Raw genomic sequence first — 23720 nt, forward strand, 5'->3', positions numbered from 1 at the left:
TGTAGCTCATCGTAGTATTATTGTGAATAACTTAAGAATAACTTGAGGCCCAGACTGACAAGGGAATAGGATACATGAGTGAGTCAAGACTCCAAAGCAAAACAGATAAGAGTCGCTCAGATCGTAAACTGGGCATAACTGACTCAATAATGGCTGCACAAAGATCTAGAGGATCAGCTCTGGTTCTGAAGGTGGGAACATTAACATAGAACAACAATGTCAAACTCAATCCCACACGGGGCCAGAATTTCTGCACAGTATAAGCGGCAAACTAAAGAGTGCAGTATGTATTATTTATTAAAGTCTCAAAATAGAATGCCCTGTAAAACCATTTAGCATGAAGCTTCCCTGTGGTTCATTCGACAATTTCGCAGCATGTTTGACACGTCACAGCAGTGACAGTAAAGTCAGAGACAATAAAAACATTAAAGGAAACGCTAAACAAAGATGTGAACAGAGAAACTGTACATATAAAATACAAAAGTTCCACATTCCATATTTAAACAAATATGATAGATTGATAGATTTGCCCAGCAGACAACTTCATAGACAATGGAGCGTTCCCTGCGATGCAAAGGACCTCCTCCTCCTGAGTCTGCTCGGCCCTTAGAGCATCCGTGGTTTTAGTCCAGTCCAGTTTGTTATCCAGGTGAAGACTGAGGTACTTGTATGTTGCCACCCTCTACATATCAGCACCTAGGATGTTCACTGCTGCAGGTGGAGAGTGCTGGCTCCTGCAGAGGTCCACCAGCAGCTCCTTGGTTTTGCCTGCGATGATCTAGAGGTGGTTTCTCAGGCACTAGTCCACAAAGTCCTGCGTCACCTCCTTGTTCTCTCTGACATGTCCGTCCTCAATGAGACGGACGATCGCAGTCATCTGAGAACTTCTGCAGGTGGCAGGATGGAGCATTGTGGGCAAGGTCAGCGGTGTAGAGGGTGACAAGGAAAGGAGCCAGGACCAGCATGACTCAGCTTGTCCACCAGCAGAATGGGCTGGATGGTGTTGAAAGCACTGGAGAAATCAGAGAAAATAATCCTGACAGCCTTCTCCAGGTGGGAGAGGGATGTGTGGAGGAGGCAGATGACGGCGTCCTCCACACCGATGCCAGGCTGGTAGGCGAACTACAGCAGGTCCAACTCACCAGAGCTCACCACTGGGCACAGGTGGGCGAGAATGAGTCTCTCCAGAGTCTTCATCAGACGAGATGTCAGCGCCACCGGCCTGTAGTGGTTTATCGTGAAACACCGACTCAACCAAATTTAATTTCCTTGATCCTGGATCTTATGATGATCCAAGTCTGCGGACCATGACTCTCATCGAAATTAAATGCGGGCGAGGGCTTGGTGCACGTCTGCGGTGACGTATTGCTTACGTTTCAAGTTACTTAAACGTGATTCAAAGTCTTCAGACAGTGCTTTAGTTTGAAATTTCACCGGAAGTCCTTTTACTTTTTTGACTGGCTTATTGCATGGTTGATCATCTCAACTACAACTTGGTTTCAACATTCATAGCAGTGCCACAGTCTTGCTGACCACATATAATGAATTGCGGATTTGGCTTAGGAGGCCTGGGATTGAGACATTTGATCTATGTTTACACAGTTCAGACTAATTGTAGTTTCAAACTGGTGCAGCTCAATGGAAACTTCTGTTACCCCTGAGCCAAACCTAATAGAGGGTGTCCAGAAATGAGCATGGCACAACAGCATGTGCCGGTGGCCTTTCCAGCTCCGCTGGGGTCCGGTTTCATTCGCACTGCAGCCACAGCAAAAAGACGTTGGATTCAGTTGGATTCAGACAGAGTCTGCGCCATATCAAGGGAGGCCCCTGTAGAATGAGGCAAATGAGCAGGGTGGCTGTATGATGGCAGTTCATTTTTTCAAAAAGCCTGGACTAGTGTCAGCTGCAGTCTCAGTCCTGATACCTCCATATGCTCCTTTTTGGAGGTGGATCTGGAGGTAATGCAACATATTGCCTGACACCTTTGTTCCAACAAAAGGTGGACGACAAATAGAATTGGCTGAAGGTGGCGTCAAATGACAAGGTCATATGCTATCAGTTTTAATGTTAAAATGCATGCCAAGAAGACAGACCTCATTCGATCCAAAATGATTAAAATAATGTTTATTTACCAGTAAAAACATTGCTCTCTCTGTCTGTGTGATGGCCATTGAAACTTTCCACCGTCTGCAACCTTAGAAATAGTTTCCCCTCTCCTTATGTGATGAATTGTCAATATAATAGATTGCCTTAGTTCCTTGCCTTAGTTCTCCTGCTTTCAAAAACAAAGAGGTTCTATCAAAAGGTTAGACCGACATGTTATGCAAGAGTATTTCAATAAAGTGGGCTCCAGTGAAGTGTGTGTCAAACATCGTAAGGTTAAAGGAAAGCCTCACTGTTGGTGGTTAAACTGAAGCAGCTCCCTGAATATTTATAGAAAATCTCTTTTCCCACTTAAATGCAGTTCTTTATAAGTAAGCACGCAATGAAGAGGGTCTGTAATATGAAAATCCACTCTCATACAATATTAATCTAATTATTCATGCGCTGTTCTGTGACTTTAATCCTATCAAGAGCACACGCGTGTGTTCGGCAGATCATGTTTACATTACACAGCGCCGTTGTTTCGGAGCCCCACTGTCAGGAAGGACAAGGCCTTCACAGCCCCTGACTTCTGTTTGAGGGACCAAAGTTCCCCTTTGTGCTCTGACAAGGATGATCCCAATTTGTCAAGCTACGACTCACACCTGCCACTCAGACCACCGATAACCAACAGAAGAAATATTTCTATTTCAATGCTTGAGAAATTCTACCCCCTGATATTTGAGCTTCAACTTTCCGTTAACCAAATCCATGTCCCGCAGGGAGAAATTGTAAATGAGCCTTTCTGAAAATTCTTCCTACAAATATATTCGTGGCTGTGGCTGCGACGGGATTAATCTGCTTGGAGGTGGCTCTCATGAAGCTGTAGGACCTCATTAACCCCTGAGGTTTTCCTTACTCCCCACTTGTCGTGCAATATCATGTGACTGCAGTTTTGCAAAATTCAGAAGCACAAAGTGGCCTGTGTGCACTCTCCGTAGCCCACATTAGTTCACAGTTGATGACAGACTAATAACATGAGCATGTGTCCCCTGACAATCCAGACGTTAATGAAATTCTACAGTCGGCAGCGGTGGCACCACGACTCAGTCAGTACACCAGCCGTCCTAAGTGACGCCTCAAACGTCTGTCACTCCTTCGCTGAATTACTAATGCGACTGACAGCAACTTTCAAAAACTGTTGGATTGACGGCAGACGTGCAGTGGTAGAGCACATAGTGACATGTGGGGTGGGACTTGGATGATGAGGGAGGGGACATGATTTTGACTGAAAGGATGGAAGAGCTTTTGGTTACAGAACAACCACAACAGACTCTGTGTCAGACTCACACACACACAGCTTCAATGGATGTTCAGAGAACTCCTCGCTTTCTCCATTTAATATTCCATGGGGAGATTATTCTACATTATTACTGTTATTTTTAATAGTAGTCATGGCAGAAGAAGCGCATGGAATGAAAGTTTTAAAAATTGATGTAGGAAAACCCAGACGCTTATGTTCTACCCCTAAATAATTCAGCGGTTACAGCATGCAGCGCACATGTGACAATGTCCAAGGGAGCAACGTGTTTTTTTTGCTAGATTTCATTGTATGATGCAGGCAATTCAGGGCACCTGTCAATCAGTCGAATGGTCAGCGGCGTCATCTTTACGTTGTTGGTAAAGTCAAGTCTGTCATTGAGTTTTGAAATAGCAAAAGTCACATTGCATCAGTTCTGGGTCACACACGAAGGGGACATTCATGAGTGTGTGCGCGAGAGCGCGCGTGTCTGCAGTCTTGATGCTGAAGTGGAGCATCGCTAAAATGATTTCCCAGGTTGGTGAATGATGCAATTCTCTGTGCATCAGTCAGAGAGAGATTCTCGCTCTCTGTGTGTGTCTCTCTCTCTCGCTGTTTCTCTTTCACATACCTACACACACACACACACAGTTCACACACAATATTTCCTGTACATGTGATTTAGGCGAGTGGCCAGCTGGGGCACCCAGTGCAGTCATGACTCCGTCAGGGCAGTTGAGAGGAGGTAAAACAACACCTCACTAACTGAAACTACACCACAAACACTGCATTCATTACGTAGTCAGTTCTATGGCATCATTCGATCATTATTAAGTTCTGCGTCACACACATCGACCACCGATGTCCACAACTCTAATCAGATACATGAACCCGAAATATGATTTTAACAAAAGTATTTCCTACAAACTCATTTTGATCATAGCCTCAATCATGGCAATATATTTACAATGTTATTAAAAATGTCAAATTAAAACCTATGCATCATCTTTGTAAAATGAAATTGGGTTAATGGATATTAAATTCAAGATGCTCATGTTCATGCTCAGCTCTGTATATGAAGAACTGTTAAGTGTTCCCTGACGTATGTTTGTACAATTCTATCTCCCTCAGTCCAATGGTGGTGACATCTTGCAGTCCCTGTTTTACAGAAATAAGGACTTCATGTTTAATATCATTATGTGTTTTTGTCTGATTTTAATTGTCTTTTTTTTTTCGATGTTTTTATCTGAAACACTTTGTGACCCAGGTGCTATATTTTCAAAGAATTGCTGTGTTCTTTCCACCATCATCTCTGCAGGATTCCTCCGAACATCAGAGACATTGTGTACTGCACCGGCGTCAGTCTGATGGACGAAGACGTGTGGGAGTTTATCTGGATGAAGTTTCACTCCACGAACGCCGTCTCTGAGAAGAAAATCCTGCTGGAGGCTCTGACCTGTTCCGACAACACCTTCCTCCTCAACAGGTCAGTGTTCCCTGCAACTCCAGAGCTACACTGGAAACTCTTTTCTTATATAAGATTAACCAAACAGTAAGTGCTGAATATCTCCCGGCACTCTGGAGGATACGACGGTCCAGTACAAGATCTGAACTCGGATCTAATTGATATTCATAAGCTTGAGCACATAGTTATATCTGGGCAAAGTGGAACTGTGGACATGAAGTTACTTGTAGAAATGGATTTACTTGACATGACAATGTTATTGTTTGAGTCCTGAATCACATAACAAACATGACAGCATTTAATATATCTGTTATGTCTGCATAATATGTATTCCTATGAATATGTAGTTAGTGGTTTAAGAACGAGTCATTCGGATCCTAATCATTGAACTCTTGTTTTTCGACTGAATTGACTCACAGCCAAGCAGAACCTCAGTGTTCATTCAATGACAACCAATTGATGCGTGGAGTCTCATGTCCACAGTTGCTATCGCGGTCATCATCTTATCCACTCACTTAGATCATTCCCCACTTGTGGCCCGACTTCATATTTCCACCAGCTCCGGGCAGTCAGTGCAGAATCAGCCGTTGACAAATGATCACAGAGTGAATGGGTTTCACCGTCACATAAATTGCAAAGTATTGCCTGAAGTCAGTATTTGTTTCAGCGGGTTGTCGTCGAATTTTCATCTGCTGTTTTGCGCCGACCAGGTCGGGCTCAGTGCACTTGTTTGGGCTTGTTTGCCGCGCACTCTTTCTGCCCAGATTAATGAGCGCAGTGAGAGTAAACACCGCTTGCAGTAAAAATTAATGACCTGTAAGACCCTAAAACACAATTTCAACTTAACAGAGGCCTCGAAGTGTCTGGGTCACTTACAGCGGGCGGATTTCTCACCACTCTCATCGACTTGTTCCTGATAGAAGAAATGTAAATAAATGATGGGCCTTTTTGTCCACTGTGTTTCACTTTCTGTAACACGCCGCAGTCGCTTGGGCTGATGCCGGACACCGTCCTCCACCACCCATCTATCGCGCCGTACTTATCCTGAGGCACAGGCAGAAGCACAGACTTTCCCCACACTCACACTTCCTCCAGGTTGGCTGCGGTAACTGAAAGACAAATTGGAAAACAGCTGAAGAACTAAATAAAATCATAACTAAACAGTAGCATCAGTTGGAAATCAGATTTAAAGCCATTTCAATAAGTCAGTGTGCAATAGACTCCATTACTGGGAGTCGCTCAGCGATCAACTTTCAGGTCCTTTCAACTGTAATTTCATTTATAAACAGTAAAAATCTGGAAAGAAAGAAAGTGCTTAAGGAGCACAGTCTGCAGGCAGCAATAACAGTAAAAATTAGAATGAAAAAAATGCAAATTACCGCCCAGTCTCCTGTGGAGAGTTATCTGTTGTCCTACGGCGCTTTCCTCTGAGCACTATCAGCAGTTTGTCAATAGACACAGTCGCTGCTTCACAACTGATAAAGCAGATTGCAGAATAGCGTGATTCAATTTGCTTCTTAAATGCTATTATGCTAATCGTTTATCATAAATCATTATTTCGGAAGAATGTCTAGTGTGCTTCTACAACTCCTTTATTATTGCATATAGCTGCAGGATTTAAATCTGTCTCACTCCAATTCCTCAGCAAGTCATAGTGGGACAGTGGTGAGGAAAGACCATGACATCACCAGACTCAAGGTGGTGCTGGCTGTGTCGATGTGGTCAGACATGTGGACAAACAAGGTCTTGTTGAGTGGATCACTTTTGATTCATATGACAGATTTGTGTCAGAGTGCCCCCGATAGACGATAAGTAAGACAATGAACTTGGTAAACAAATACAGGGAATGGCTTTCTTTTAAATTCTCCATTTACACGCAATGACCAACAACCGCATCTGTGAGTCTGTGAAGCTTCATCTTGCAACAGTGCAGAGAAGTCTGAAACCATTGTAGGTCCCTTTATAGTTCAATACTACACTAGTTACAAGTGCAGTATTGAACAAACACACACAGACATTGAACAAACATGACTATTACTAGGAGTCAAATTCCAATGAGCTTAATGGAGCAGCAGGTGGCAGTAGCGTTTTGCTTGCACAACCCTGTGAGGAGCAAGGAAGATACCCAGGTGAGCTGGCGCTTTAGTTAAAACACGTGATCTATGAGACTGCAGTAACAGTCAAGGAAGATGTCGGACAAAAAGCAAATGGAAAGAGGCATTAAACTTTTTCAATCACGGTGTATATCAGAAGTGAAACCTTGAATTGAAATTCAAGTCATGAACGCATGAGTGAACACTTCATTCACCCATTATGAAAGACAGTTTCTGATGCCCATCATGTATGGGGGGTTAATGTGACGCCATGACTGGCCCCATTTCCAGGGTGTCCCCCCCCTCCCACCTTGAAATTCAGAAAGCCACTGGTGTGCGAGCCTCCAATTTCCTGCTTCTGTCTGTTGCTCTCAAATGCGCTACCTTGTTCATGCCTCACAGAGCACAGAGACACACCAAGCTGCTGAGGAAAATAACCAACAAAAACACTTGTATTCCTAATATTGTATTTATAATCCATTTAAAGGGCTTTTAAACTTCTGAGAGCTCCTGCAGGGGAACATTACGAGTCCATGTGAGTCAATTTTCATCCAAAAGAAACAGTTAAGCCAGTGAGCTGTGAAGGTTTGCCCGGCAGCTCAGGAACATGTTTGTAAATCCAGTCTATTTTTTATCTGCTGTGATCTCTCATCGGGAACAAGCCGCGTGGATCTCAGACATGCTGATAGACAGATGGGTGCGTGTCAGGTATCGATTGTGCCGCTCCAGAATGTGCTCAGCAATCAGGCGTAGCCAGGCGTGTTCCGATAGCAGACATCAGGCCTGCACACCCAGAGAGGCCCACGGCACAAAACCGCCATGATTGGTCGCACAAGAGATGTTTTCTACACAAGGGGATTGATGTGAAAGGGGCAAAAATTGATTTTAGGTTTAATGAAGGGACAACCGGCTTACATCTCACACACACACAGAGGACGGAGAAATTGGGAAGTTTGAGAAATTCTTGACACCATCTTGACAAATCATGATGGAACTGCGGAGTGTATTTGAGTCCAGATTGCAGCTCCCTTAATAGCAGTCTGCATTGTTTTTCCAGCTTTGACAAATGGACTGCTGGGCAGTCGTCCGAAAATGAGTTTGTACTGACTCACTGTAGTTAGATGTTTGACTGATCTGGTTTTTGATGATTTCAAACTCTGTAAATAGCATCTTCGAAAGACTCATTGGACTGAAAAATGTCCTGCAGTGTGACAGCATATGGACAATTTCAACTCAAGCTATTGCAGTGCTTTATTGGGTATTAAACACATAAAACAAATGATATGACGCTTGTTCCAAAAGGAGAAAGAAAATCACTGGATCTGCCATTTGGTTGTATTTTGGATTCAAGGTAACAGATGAGTCAGATCTGTGTGCCAAGGAGTGTCAAACCATGAGATGCCGTTGCCGTCGCAGCCTCCGAGGTCCACATTGTGCTCACTAATAGTGCAGCTCGGCGCAGATGACACTGCGTTTCATTTTTTCTTATTTGCACAGCTCTGCAAGAGCTGAAGTGTTGGCTAATTCTCTGATTTAATTGAATTCAGCTGTTCATCTGTCTTTGAGAGAATGTCTTAAAATAAAATGGGCTGTGATACAATTCTCATGCTGTGTTCGCTTGAATGAACTATTGCACTGTTTCAGCTTAAAAACTATCAAGACAATATTGTCCTACTCACCAGCAGCGTCAAATGGAGAATAAAATGTTCAACATTCATAAAATGTGAAAACGTCTACAATAGACATTTTTTGAAAATGACACAAAGATTTCTTAACTTTGGTGTCCCAGAGTATGGCTGCATCACTTGTTGGTGCAATATACTTTCAATTGAAGTACATGATCTGTCTTCCGCAGCATAGCCTGACATGCATGGGAACGTCACGTCAAAGCTAGACGGAGGTTGGGGTGAGGTTTAAGCCGTGGGGAGGCACTGCTTTCACTCTGTCTTATCAAATCTGTCACATAAAGTGATATACTGTATATACCAAGTGACATCTAGATTGAAATATTGATGAGAGTTCACAGTCGCGGCCACCGGTGTTGCACAGGAGGGGAAACAGTGCTACATGGAAACACCAACATGCAGGCGGAGGGCGCCAGCAACGGACGTAAAATGCATTTGCACATAGTGACTATTTGTGTCTGGAATGACAATGAGATGCTTGGCAATACCCATTATATGTGTCCTTTGAAATGGACTTAGTACTTTCCCTGGACAAGTTGTATCCTTCACATCTTCTGGGATGTCTCAAACTCATGTCAGTTTCAAATTGCTAGTTGTTGTCTGTGGTCGTTCGCAATGAAACCATTGGAGGAGTCATGCTTTGTCTGAGCCATGTTACGGTCACATCAACACACAGCTTGGTGAAAAATCATTTTAGATATCTTCATATCTCCAAAACATTTGTGATTAGCAAATTCCCGACATTCTTGACTGTTGCCATAGCTACGCACTCTTCATGTCTTCTCTTCTGGATCTCTACATGCCTGCAGGTTACTGAACCTGTCCCTGACCTCAGACCTGGTCCCGGAGCAGGACGTTATAGACGTAATCATCCACGTGGGAAGGAACCCGCAGGGTCGAGACCTTGCCTGGAAATACTTTAGAGAAAAGTGGGACGTCCTCAACGCTCGGTGAGTGGTGGTCCAGCAGGGGAGAGAGACACCTCCCTGCTGTCTTAATAAGGAGGACTCTTTCTCTCCATGTGTGGTCAGGTACGGCGAGGCGCTGTTTATGAATTCCAAACTCATCAGTGGAGTCACAGAGTTCCTGAACACTGAGAAGGAACTCAATGAGGTAATATTCACACTCAGACACGGAGCTGCCCCTCATATTTCGGCAGATAAACGATGAATCATTCATTTATGAAACGACTCTTAACAAGTCTTTCATGGGACTGTCTGACCTAAAAAAAAAAAAATTCTAATCATCTTTGTTTTTCAGTAGAAAATGTTGGAATCCAACTGAAATGTCATGAAGGTGCCTTTCTGAGGATATACCATCCAAGCTTTTGTTTTATTTCACGTCCTTCAAAAATCCTTCTTCGAGCCCAAAATGATACACGATCACTCCTGAAACACACAATGCTTCAATTACTGAAGAGTCAAACTCACAACTCAGGACTTAAATCCAACTCATCGTTCTTGCTTTCTGTGGCCCACAGAGCTTTCAAAACATTCCTTGAGCTGTCATGCAGTACTTTACACTTTGAATAACACCAGCGAGCATTGTTTTCCTACAGTGTTTAACCCCTGTACGTAATTATGCCACAGTCATTTGGATTGATAGAATTGGTCTTTAAAACGTGATATGAAGGAGTGTTTGTGTGCATTTTCCCAAGAAACATTACATTGCAATATCTGGCAGTTTTTCAATGTTATGATGACTTTTTGACTCAGTAATAACTATTTAAATGGACTTACATGCTTTTTGTGTTTGGTAGAAATATTGCTCACCCAAGAGAAGATAAAGGAAAAAATCAGAAGGTTGTAGTTCGACAACTGTTGGAGATAATGGTAAATACAGGGTTAGGGTTCAATTCACTCCTTTAATCTGTATATTAAGATGTCACCTGGTGGCAACCATACTGTATTAGATACAAATGTTTATTTGATCCGCTGGAGACACCATCATCACGGACTGTGCAGCCCCAACTACTATTCGCTGAGTCTTTTATTGGTAGAGTGTTGTTTTTTTTTTTGTTGTCACATTCCTGCTACACAGTAAGGCGTCGACTACTGAAGACTTTTGGCGAACAGACACAACACTACTAAAGGATGAATATTCCTCTTCAGAATCTGAGTCAGTCTTTTTGTTCTCTGGCTACCGTGTAATACAGCCTCCCTCGTCTCCTCAACCGCGGCCAGTTTCCAAAACTTTGATATAAACACACCCACAAATGCAGCAGGGGTTGCTGCAATGTCATGATGCTGGCCCTTTGTAATGTAAGGGTGAGCATCAAACAGAGAACAGTGGCCCAAAATTTGTCTGCCTTATTGAACTATGCGATTAAAAGGCACGTCTAATTCCTTATAAAAACATTTTCACTTAACTCTTCAATAAATGTGCATTTGCTGTTGCCAAAAAACCTTGCTAAGTTTATTAAAAGGTTCCAATTGAAAAGACGGACTGTGAATGCCAAACTGCTCAGCAGCAGTAAAACAAAATCGATCTTCCAATTGAAAGGGTGTCAAAGAAGCAGTACTTTGAAAATAAATGACTCTTTCTCTTCTTATATTTTGCCACGTTGGGATGAATGCGCTTGTGGGGAAACAAATCAGTCAGGGACTCAGGCAAATACCACTGCCATGGTAGCAAAGAGGCTCATTGTGTGTGAAACCTTGAGCAGGAGAGAGAGAAAATAAAATGTTAGTTCTTTGGTATAAACTGGTGCTATGAAGATTCAAGGAATATGAAGAGAGAGGGAAGGTTAATTGGTTTGGAAGGAATGAAACAGAAGACGGAAAGTATGGCGTTTAACAACATGAGCGCTATTAAGCTGTGCCGACGGATGGATGTTCCCCTCCGCTCGACTGGATCTGTCAGTTCTCCTCCTCAGTTCTTAACTTAAAAACAAGTGCCTCCAACTCAGTTCTCTCTGGACAGAACACTGTCTGAGTGAAGCGAACGCCTTTTCTGTAATAATCATCTTGTTTTCAAAGAATTTCCCTCGCAGAGGCTCATCTCTTCATCTTCCTGCAGCACAGTTGCGTTTAATTTCTTGTTTTCTTGACTCAAAACAAAACTTCACCCTCATTAGAATGCTTGTGTCGCTGCCTGCTGATAAACACCTAACTGTGACAAATGGTGAGGGCAGATTCGAGCTGCGTGCTTCTGCAAGGAAGAGAAAAATATCATTTAGAGTATGTAAAATGTAGCATTTGGTGCCCACGTTGTTTGGTCCTGGATTTTCAGATTCCATGGTGCCGTCTTAACTGGGTGAAAGAAGCTTAACTCAGGCTGAAACAATTTGCATTTCAACTCCCCAGGAAGAACCATAGAAAGAAAGTTCTTTAGGTATAACTGGACGCCGCGTTGGTCCTTGGGTCACTGCTGGTATCTGTGTTTTTCATGTGTGATGGCGCAAATATCTGCATGTGAGTCCAACTCTGGCTTCTCTCAGGTTCTAGTGACAAGAAGATGAAGAAAGAGGTCACCTCATCAGCGAGGCAACAATACTCTTATCTTATGATTCACTCCACTCTGAACTTTGAAAACGCACCACCTGTAAAAGTCTGGATCACCAAGTGCAAAAACTGGCAATCTGAGTGGCTTTTTCAACTTATGTAGACCAATGTTTGGTGAACAAAACTACCTAAAAAAAACAGCATAAACAGGGGTGTATGAACACCAGTGTTACGGAGCCTATAACGTGAATTCATTTTACAGCAAGGGCTCTGGATAACGTCCTGACGCACTGCATTCCACTCGTGCTACAAGGCAGTTTCCAGGTCGCCAAGGTTGCTGATATGAGAGGAGTTGCCCACCAAGTGTTCAAGGGGTGGCAAATCTGGTGACAAAGCAGGCCATAGAAGTAGAGGGATGTTGTGGTTCAGCAGATACCTGTGTGGAAATGTGCAGTGCGTGTTCTGTGACTGATCTATGCAGTCCCCATTATACCCTTAAATTTTCCCTGTCAACCAGTGACTCGGCAGCCAAAGTCTGCCAGTTGTCGAGCTTCAAACATGGTTCACTCTCCTCTGGTGACAGTATTGCATAAATAGCTTCACTTACAAAAGTAGTGCAAATCTGAGAACTGCATGTACTCCTCATGTAATGTGAATATATGTTCATGTTTTCATGATGTCTTCATTTAATTCGTTGTTTTTTTTAACAGTGTTATTTATGGTTTTTAATGGCGTATCCAAACACTGATTTGATTATCATATTTCGCATTAAATATGATATGCTTTTCAATGGAGTTAACATAAAAAAAACCTCCCTGGTTCAGGAAACGTGGGTGGTTGTAGTCGGAGCATATCCGAGAGCAGGAGAGCGAATTTGACTGACTCAGACTCTACAGAGGAATATTCACCTGCTGCCTAAGCATTTGTGGAGCCGATACTTAATGTCCTGGAGTCATGGTCAAAACTCATAGCGGGAATGCAGCTATGCAGTAGAAGGTGGGGGAGAAAATTCAATACAATACAAATAGTGGTGGCGGTAGCAATGATCCCACCACTAAAGACAGCCACCCCAGCCATCATCAATTCTGCTTGTGGGATGTGTGTGAGTATCTCAAGTGGATCAGATAAACCTCTGTAAAAGTTTTCAAGTTGAATATTTCAGTGAATCTAAAAACTAAAGGGTTAACATACCTAGGCAGTGAAAAGACAATGTCTCTCAAGTGAAGTGGGAGCACCCCCAAATCTCTGCTTTCCCCCAGAAGTCTGAGCGTCTTTGGATTGACTGCTGCACCAACTTTAGGTGAGCTGCTTGTCAAGTGAACATAGGATGTCGAATCAATGCATCAGTCAACTGTTTCAACGTCCATTTTTGTTCAGGTTTGTCAAGCTGAGCCTCCAAAAACCTTTCCGAAGTCAAACTGTGCATCCCTCCTCCAAAGTCTGCATTGTTACTTTCATAATAAGCTGCACAGAAGTGGCACGGACCTGACTCCAGCTGTGGCTCGATTGTGTGGCAAAGTGTTTTGCTTGCTGTCCTTGATTTTAATTAGCAGGAGTGAGGCGCTGTGACTCTTTTAATGGGGTCCCTGCTGTATTCCACTGGCGGCCAAAGGATCCAATGGTTTTCGTGACTTTTCGAGTATTTGGGGAGCATGGCTCTGGAGAACTGTTATTTATCCTTTTTCTAGCTAAATGTGTTCATGCTCGTCCTCATACTTTCTTGCAAATGTTAAATCTTCACCTCAAGAAGTGAAGAAGGTGGTGCTGATAACAGGCAATGTTTATTTCTCCTGCTTGGTTTGTGTTGACAGTGAAGCAGCATGAGTGAAACTTATCATAACTTTCTTTCTGTTTCTGTTTTTCATCTCTATTCCCTCCCATCATGATTTCTGCCCCTCTTCCAGTTGAAAGAGTTCATCCAGTCCAGCGGTGTCGGGGCTGGGCCGGCGCTGCCACGAGCACTGGAGATTGTCGAGGGGAACGTGCGCTGGCACCGCTTGTACCGACGGCAGTTCTACCAGTGGCTGCGCAAACCTCCGAGCCAATCGGTTGGATAACACCACGCCAAACCGTTTGAGACTTTGAACTGACTGCTACGATGAAGAAGTGAAAGATGATGCATTATTTAGCTAGTTTCTACACTTCTGCTTTTGAAGAACTTTCTGTGAGACCTTTTTTTGAAGTGTTTTTTTTTTTTCCAAAACGTAACCCATCTGGTTCTGTTTCTGTGCAGTGGAATAGCAAAGACAGAGACGGCGATCACCTTAAAATGCTAAGCAATGGTGCAGCAGACCCAGATGGGCTTGCAAGACAAACACAAAACGAAAACAAAACGTCAGCGACATTAAGTGGAGAGAAAAGAGAGAAATCAATCCGTGTTTGAAGTGAATACAGTTCGAGATGTTTGTGACATTTTTTTGGTTGTATGAGGTGAATGTTGTTCATTGTCTGACAGTGGTCATCCATGCTACAAAGACTTCATGGACAGATAAGGAAGACTGTGGTCCACTATACACGATCCTGCAGCCGCTTTCCCCAGGTTCCCAAAAGTCAGCGGATCATTGATAACTGAGTAGAGGTGAAATTCTCCTCGCTGGCACTGACAGCTCATCTCAACACATTAGCTCGCTGCAATCTTTCAAAAGTTCCCACTTCTCCTTCAAAACAGTGTGAAATGAACATTCAGCATACAAAACAGCGGTGATGATGAGTTCAGGCTGGCGTCGGTTATCTTATCTTCTGTTTATTCAAAAGAATGGAGCTGAAATCTGATCCATACATTCAATCATAGCCACTGATCATTAGCTACCTGCATCTGTTTATCCCCCGATTCATCAACTGAATACTTATGAGTGAACGTTCATGGATATTGGTGGGTAATCTGCTCAAAACATAACATAAAGGAGAACTGTAAAGAGTCGCTCTGAAAGTCAAGTTTCCTGACTCACCTGTGTGTTTCACATGTTCAAGTCTTCCTCTCCCTGATGCAGTGAGGGCTTCGCTCTGCCTTCAGCGCAGCCCTGACCCCGCACACCTCCGGCCGCGGCGTGTCTGCTTCGCATCTGATCAGAGAGGTGATGTGTGAGTCAAGTTAGTTAGTTCAGCAGTTCACATTTTTATGTTAAAGAACACGTGCGTCTGTGCATCCATGAACAACACACACGTAGGGGAAATTAGATCTCTCACTCCAGTGCGATGTGTCCGTCACAGGCAAACACAAAGCACAAAGTCTCATTTAACCAGTATTAAACACTCACGTGGTGTTTATTGATTTTGGATATAGATCCCACCTCACTCATGGTTATAAGGTTGTTTTGAGTGCAGAGACGCTACAGTGACATTCAACTGTTCCCCGGTCCACTGAAGCAGGACTCCACATTTTGTCATCTCTCAACAACCAAGCACGTACAGTAGATCCGTCAGCAGGTCTGGACCGACGAGGGAGTGGGGCTTTGGCTGCAAGAGATTTTAAGATTTAAGATTTTAACTTCCAAGAAGGCTGGCTGCCCAATCATAGCAGAGTGGATATTCCTGGGGAGAACGAGATTTCAGCACCTGGAAAACAAAGCATTTTCAATGGGTGGGGCTTATGCATATTTTCTAATGTAAATATTTGAAATCATAAACTTGGTGGAAACAGACACATACTGATGTGCTCAATATGGGTCCAATATCATTTTAAAAACACTTAAATGTGTTGCTCTATAAGGAGGTTGGACATGAAGTTTTTGTAAATTGAACATTTTCATACTGTCATTGTGCGAATATGGTGGGAAACTTGGCCACTAACCTCATGGGGAACTATTCAATGACAATTGTTTTGATTTATTCAAAATAATACATTAAATACAAATAATAATATACAAATAACTGAACAGTCTTGTATTTTTTTATTATTATTTCTACACCATCTAGACTGAACACACGCACTCACACTTGTGTTTCTATCCTTGTGGGGGCATTGGTTTCTCACTGCCATAATGCTTTCCCCAGCCTCTCACACTAATCTTAACCTTCCGAAACACATGGCTCACCTTAACTATGACTGAACCAAACTCAAACTCAATAATAATGACCCTGTTACATTAAAGTCTTCACCCTCAAACTGAGGCTAATCTTTTGTGGTCCAGCCAAATGTCCCCACAAAGTCATACGGTCCTCACAAGGAAAGTGTTTTGTCAAGAATTGAACCTTCTTGAACCTTTCCTGACACTGATTTATGTCTAATATATTTTATTACAGACCTACATAAATTAATCTAAAAAACCAAATTCAAATTGTCAAACCAACATTACAGAAAAAAGAATGTTGAATTCAGTTATTCATCACGATTTGTTGGATTTTCTTTCTTTTTAAAACTTCTCACGCCATTGTTCTGATTGGGATTGTTTCACTTTTAACGTAGAATTATACTTGCTAATGACATCAGCAATATATTATCGTAATTGCTGTGTTTCTGTGATTTTATTGTCTAAATATTTTTAAATAAGTTTGTGTAGCCTCACATGCAGAGGCGCTGCCAACACAACCTATTCTACTTTATTTCATGTATTTTTTTCAATTCAATCTTTCCATTTCAAACCTATCATGTCATGTGACAACATTCCAATCTATTGTAATTGATTTGTCCAGCATGAGCTCAAGGAATCCACACGAGGCGAGTGCTGCGGGGTGATTGTTTTGCTGCTTTGTGATTCGTCGATGATGAAGTGATTTACATGATGACAAATCCCAAAATGTTGATCAAAGATAATGGTGGTGATCAGCATCTGGCGTTTGCAATCATCATCCATGGTGATTAAACTGTTCTCTTCAAAAAAAAAAAAAAAATTTAAAAAAAAGTGTTTTTGCCTGAGAGATGGAGTGGCATGGTTTTACCTCCTTGGACGAGACTTGCCGGCTCACGTATGTCACATTTCTGATGACGGGGGAAGAGACCACCACGAGGACTTTAAAGGATGTTACGAACTGATGAAGGTTCCATGACATCTCCAGTTCTTTTTTTTTTATTATTCCTGAGGATATTTTGTAGAAATGGTCTACAGCAAATCCTGAGGCTGTGCAGAGCAGAAAGACTTGGACACACCTGCAACAACTCCTCCTGACATTTTTGAGGAAAAGACTCAAAAACCTGGTGTTCCAGCAGCAAACCTTTGGAAGATGTTCATCCTTCAGTCCCCTTTGATGTTAATAGTTGAGCCATATACCAACCAATGGAGCGGCCTGCTGCCCGACACTGTGTCCATGAGTGTGTGTGAGTGTGTAAAAGAACTGAAGCAGTGTGATGCTCACAGCTGTGACAGCCATGATGTAACGATAATTGTAATTATTAAAGTTGTGGGACGATGGCGAGTCAGTTGTTTCTGGCTAATATGTGGACTCAATCAATTCGCGTTACGAAGAGGAACACGCTAGTATGATGCAGTCTTTGTTCTGGACAGGCCTACAGACAAAAGCACACAGCGCTGCTCCATGCAACAACAACAAAAAGCACTGTAAATGACCTGAAATTTCAAAAATGGTGTTAAAAATGATATGTATAAGTGATATGTAAAGTGATGCAGAGTTGGGGCCAAATTAAGGAAGGGGGGAGGTGGGGAGAGTCGTGAATGGTTTTTGGCAACTGCTTCCTGTTTGCACTGCTGTGGTGTCCTGATATTAAAATGGCTAACTGTTGATTCTTGGTGTGTAATAATTTGCAAGTTAAAGATTTACCTGATGATCTCATGCAGAGGAACCCGACACGCTGACCACTACTCGACAGTGGCTCCCAAAGCTCCACCACTGACACAAACAAAATGACCAGAACAACTATTATTATTGACTACTACTATTTCAACTTGTTCCCAGTTTCCAAATGTACAGGATCCGACGACTGATAATGTCGAATCTGTCTGTGTGACGGTGTGTTACAGGAATAAAGTGGTAAAATCATGAGGTGAAAGTTCCAATATTACTTGGATAAAGTATTGCAAGAAAGACAGTTATATTGGTTCTAAGCCACCTGGATCTACAGTCACCGGAATCGATAAGTTTTGAAACCGGACCACTGAGAGGATAAATTTGAAAACACCAGCTCGACATGTGCACAGCTGATCCACAGCTTTCATCATTTCGTCTCGCTGAGTGACTTCACAACAATGACTGCGGACCACGAGGTCAGGACTATTATTGTTGATATTAACGCAACAGGTGCTTGTGAATGATCATTCTCATTGTTCCCTCTGAAACCACTATAGAGACACATTTTTATAATTCATTATTTCATCTTCCTTTAGTAAAAATGTTGTGCACACTCACCCAAATCCTGACTTTAATCTTGTCTTTTTGTTCTTTCTGTTTGTGGATCTTTTTTAATCGCACATTGGTGATGCAGTAGCATTGACACAAATTCTTCATCTGTTCAGTTCCACTTGAGCATCTCAGTCTTGTGTGAGGGAACATACTGCACGGTGTTCAACTGTTCAGGCTAAGGATGCTGCTTAATGAGTGTCGAGCATTTTTATTATTTTATTCAAATATGTCTGTCTATTCAATTTTTTTTAACTAATGTGAAAGTCCAAAGGCAAGAATGGACCACTATTTGTAATCCCTTATTTATATTTCCTACTACTGCACCATCCTGGGACATTGTGCTGTGGATCTGGTGACATTTGGACGCTTTTTATTTTTACTTGCAAAATATAAGCAAGCAGCTCCAACTGTGACATTTCCAGGGTGTGAGTATGAATTACAAAGCACCGGTTGTTGTTGCTGCAGTACGATGTGAGCTCATACATCGTCCTAGCACTCAGCTGAGTTACGATGTGACTGCTATGAGCTACGTTATTCACATGGAAGACTTCTCTGACAGTTTGGAAATACTCAAGCTCAGTCAACTCCAAAAACAAGCACCAAGCTGCTCATTTATAATTCATCACTTCAATCAAGAAGTCTCATTTGTTATCTTAAAGTCTTCACATTATTCACCAGTAGAGAAGACGCCTGGTGGCACCATCGCACCATCTCACTGGTCCTTGAGAATGTGCTGGTGAGACAACTCCATCCTCTGTGATTTTAGGCTCTAAAAGTGGTTTTATGTTAATTTGGAATATTTCTGGTGAATGTGAAGTTGCTGTCGACTCACTGTGGCAGCAGAGTTAGAAAAAGAGATTTGTAAAAATAAGACACAAGTGAGATTCCCATCCAAACGTCTATTTTTTCTTGCCATGAGATGGTGTCATCAGAGAGCGTCTATCTGCCACAAAACAAACAACACACACAGCTGGCAATTTCTGTGCTGTTTTCCATCCACAACAGGATACAGTGCCTTCCCACAGAGGCGCGGACTCCAAGCTGTTTCTGCCATCCACACGGGTCTGCTGGAAACAATATAAAATGATGTAGTTACTATGCCAGGACTGTAGAGGCGCTGTAGTGCTCTAGCAACAAACAAGAAGTCGGCACAGCGAATGACGCTTGGAAGCTAAATTTAGCACTGGAGCACAACAAATCAGTCACTAAAAGAAATGCAGATGTTTACCGACATTGCGGTTCAGCTTTTATTCAGAGTCCGAGACATGAGAGTCAGAGAGTGTGTCTGGGTCCAGGTGTTTTTAGCAGCTCTGTGGTCACCTGCCTCCTCCTCCATTGACACCACAGAATAACCATCTTGAATTTAATTCAATAAGTTCATTATTGTTTGAGAAAATAAACATTTGCTCGAAATATCACACTTTATTATTATTACACTATAATACATTGTGACGGCTTCAGAAGAGTGAGTGCTGCTCACAAGTCGGAAGCATGTCTGCCTTTCCATTCATGTTCATTTTTTGGTATTTGAGAAAATTCAAATAACAATAGAAAGCCCTTTACTGCTGCATATCATTTTTACCGCTCATTTGCTTCATTTACATTTTTTCATAATTTAGGAGCAAGCAGAGGGGCAACCTTGAGTTGTCTGATCTGAATTAAACTGCAGAGGAAATATTCAATAAGTGCATTTCAGAATTGTACTCAAATTTGAGTGCCACATTCTACTAACTTTGTGATCTCGACATTGGAATTGCTATAAAAGAGAAGGAAATAACCCAAGAATGCTCCTGCCTCCCGTCGTCATGTCAAAACGTCCCAAGGATGGTAAATGCCGAATTATCTTGGGTGAATGAATGAAAGTTTAATTCAGTCTCCTCTAATAGACTGTAAATACATTTGATATTTGAGTGAGTGTTGGAGTTCTCTGCGGTGGTCCAGAGGGCCGCCTCTCTGCAGCCAAGACTCGAGGGAGGAAAAGCTCAGGCTGCTGTTTGTGTCAATGTGCCAAACAGCAGTTTGGAGTATTGGACCATCTTGGTGCGACCAGTTTGAATCTGAGTGTGAAGCGACTGGGATGAGGTCCGAGGCCATGGTTCTCAACTGGAAAAGGATGGATTGCTCCCTCCAGGTGAGGAATGAGTTCTTGTCTCAAGTGGAGAAGTTGAAGTACTGTATCTAGGGGTCTTGCTCTCGAGTGGGGGGTTCAGGGAGTTGGATTTTTGGACTATTGCATATAAGCACTTAAACATCTCCAGAAATATCTGCAATAAACTCTCATGAAATAGAGTGTCGTCTCTGCTCATCGGGAGTTAGTTTAAAAGTGCCTTTTTACAGTATAGACAATGCGATATCTGACCATTTCTGGCTCTAAACATGACCAGCACTCTTGTTCCGTGCACGCAAAAGTTATAAAAGTTATTAAATGAAACTTTTTTCGTTTTTATTTGTAGTTAGTAAAGTTTGAAGAGTGTCACCTCAGGCTCTGCTCTCACTCTGGAAAACTGTCCGGTCAGGTTCCTCTTTCACCCCTTAAGCGGAATCTCACTCCCATGTTTATTCTTTTGATATAAAGTCTGATGGAAGGCAGCGCAAACTTTTAAGAACAACGTGTCAAAAGACTGATGATGATGAAGAGGAGGCTAGGATGAAGAGTGACAAGGGTGTTATTTCTGCTGAGCCATAAATCAAATTTAATCTGACTGACAGGAAGTTGTGGCAGTTGTTATGAGTCTGGAGGAAGACAGGCTCAATCAAGCTTCTCAAAAAATAATGTGCCGCAGAAAGGGTGCAGTTCAACTCCCTTGGAAATGAATGTGTTTCAATGAAACTTTCAGGGTTGTTTGGAAACGATGTATCTGAGAAGCGATTTGAGTTTCATCTGGATTACTGATCATTTTGGAGACTTGTCATTCATCACAATGGTTGTCACGGTGTGTGCGTGTCTGTGTGCGGAACCAGAGTCCTGGTTCAGGTGAGCCATTTGTTTTTGATGGTTAGGTTCAGGGTGAGAGGAACCTCCAAAAGTCCTAACAAAGCTAGAAATAGGTGTGAGGCCTGGAGGTGCATGTGTTTGTGTGTTGCTGCACTTTAGCGCTACTGCCACCTGCAGTCCAGTTGTGCTCATTGTGGTCGATTAGATATCCTTGGTTTGTCCCAAAGTGGGGGGAATTTGTCATGTCCCAAACACAATTCTATTTAAGAAACAATCGTAAGGCCTTTAAGATCATTGACGTCCTCCACACTCAGCTTCCATCTGTTTTCTTCTAACTGGCTGGGAGGGATCTGATGAGTAGTGACCATTATGGGCTCTTGGGTTGAATAGAGCGTCTTGAGTCAACATTCATTGTCTTTGTGTCCAATGTTGACGCAGAAGTCAGCCTTCCACGGCACATGTTGATGCAGTGGAATGCAATGTTTGCCTTCCCACAGGATTGATGTTCAAAAGCCTGGTTGGGGTTAGAAAGAGTCCATCTGACAATAGTCCATCTATGAGAATGTATTGGATGAAGCCGCACCACAAGGTGAACAACTTGTTTCATCAGTCAAACTACATTTCTGACCTAAACTAACTGCCAACATATCTTTCATTTTTCATGTTTGACAGTCTCAAAACCTGGAACTGAAATGAACTGTTTGAGGTTTTCCACCATTCCACTCTCGGAACATGCCTGCAAAATGTATGTAACAAGATAAAAACTTTGTTGCACAGTCTTCGTACCAGTTAATCTCCTGCCTTTGCTTATTTATTCATGTCAACAGATTGAGGCGTGATTGACTAGACTAGTGATACCGATGAAGCTGTGTGCTTCAGGTCCTGCAGGGAGGAGAGCCAGATCTCAAATCACAGACAGACTGAAACAGGTTTGCTTTGGACTTGGATCAGTTTCCCAGTCTCTGCTGCTGAAAAACATCCCTAAAGAATGATGCTGTCACCAGCATGTTTCACTGTGGGCATGGTGTTTTGGGGTGATGGGATGTGTGGGGTTGCTGCCAGACAATGCATTTCCCTCCGTGGCTGGGAAGTTCTATTTTAGTCTCATCAGACCAAAGCATATTTTCCATACCTTTTGTGAGTTGGCCAAACACCCCTTAGCAAAATATGCCTTCTTATTTTTCACACTTTTCATGGCCACTCTTCCAAACAGCCCACCTCTATATGGAGGGTACAGTGGCTCTGTAGTCAAGACTTTGAGGAAGCGAGACCAAGTCCAAGACTGAGACAGGCTGCATGACTCATCAGTGCTGAGACACCAGCTTTATTCTTTGTTTTTTATTGATGTTGTTTTTTTTAATTTGCAATGGGATAAAATGTTCTATTATAGATGCACACCGATGCTATTAAATAATGGCAGCCGTTTCAGTTTTACTCTTAGTTCTTTTGGTCTTTTGGATGAAAATAGTAATAATGTAATAGATTAGAGTTTTAGTCACATTTTAGTCATGTCAACTTGTAATAGTTTTTGTCTAGTTTTAGTCAATGAAAACTCCAAAAACATTTTAGTTAACTTTAATTAAAATAATAAGAATAAGAAATAAAAGAGGGGATACAATTACTGTACTTACCACTCTACAGTATACAAATTAACGTGGGTACATCAACTATATTATGAATAACTAGAGTGTTATGTATATAACACACACACATATTTATGACGCATCACATCATGTGTTTACACACATCACTTTGTCCCAACGCAACAATGATCAGAGAATAATGGCCTTAGCAATATAGTTGATCATTTGCTTATTAACCACGTGATGTCGCACAACACAAGTATAAAATATCTCAACTGTTGAGTTTGTTTTGTTTTGTTTTCATATGTGCTGACAGCATTTATCCAAATTACTACAGATAAGTTGCGGTTAGCTCAGCCAAGCTAACTAAAGTTGGAGATCAGCAGCATGAACCAAGATAATTCAAGCCTGTCATCAGCTCATTTGCACCAAGAGGTCTGTGGGAAAAGTTGTGTATGTATCCCAACTACGTAATGATCGACTAATAGTAGCAACATATGGTGTGTGCATTTGTGACTCACCTATGCAGCCCTCAGGTGCTTTGTCACCGCCCTGTTCCTCCACTCCGTGTTCAGTTTTTTCTTCAGGGTCATTGTCAACAAAGTACCGCCACACATCAATATAAGCGCCGCAACCAGGCAGTTGTTGGGCGTGTACAAACACGGGCGCTTCCTCTGAAGGATATAGCAAATTACACGGACAAGAATGTCACATATTTTGAATGTCATCGCCATTTGTCATCACCACATTATCGTCATGAAAAAAAGGGTCATTAACTAAAAAATTTTGTCACCATCATCGCTGACGAAAACTAGACTGGACTTGAGACAGAGACCAGTC

The 23720-nt window shown here is 42.3% G+C and overlaps 1 protein-coding gene across 1 annotated transcript in view; it reads left to right on the forward strand.

Moving 5' to 3' along the window:
- Positions 1 to 16870, forward strand: part of LOC128757289 (thyrotropin-releasing hormone-degrading ectoenzyme-like) — a 162770-nt gene extending 145900 nt beyond the window's left edge. Inside the window, exons 17-20 of the mRNA XM_053862460.1 lie at positions 4701 to 4868; positions 9435 to 9575; positions 9657 to 9738; positions 13973 to 16870. Coding sequence (XP_053718435.1) covers positions 4701 to 4868; positions 9435 to 9575; positions 9657 to 9738; positions 13973 to 14125 — 544 coding nt within the window. The 3' untranslated portion in view covers positions 14126 to 16870. The remainder of the gene's footprint in view (positions 1 to 4700; positions 4869 to 9434; positions 9576 to 9656; positions 9739 to 13972) is intronic.
- Positions 16871 to 23720: the final 6850 nt, after the last annotated feature.

The sequence above is a fragment of the Synchiropus splendidus genome, chromosome 4 (assembly GCF_027744825.2).
Source record: "Synchiropus splendidus isolate RoL2022-P1 chromosome 4, RoL_Sspl_1.0, whole genome shotgun sequence".
Classification (NCBI taxonomy): Eukaryota; Metazoa; Chordata; class Actinopteri; order Syngnathiformes; family Callionymidae; genus Synchiropus; species Synchiropus splendidus.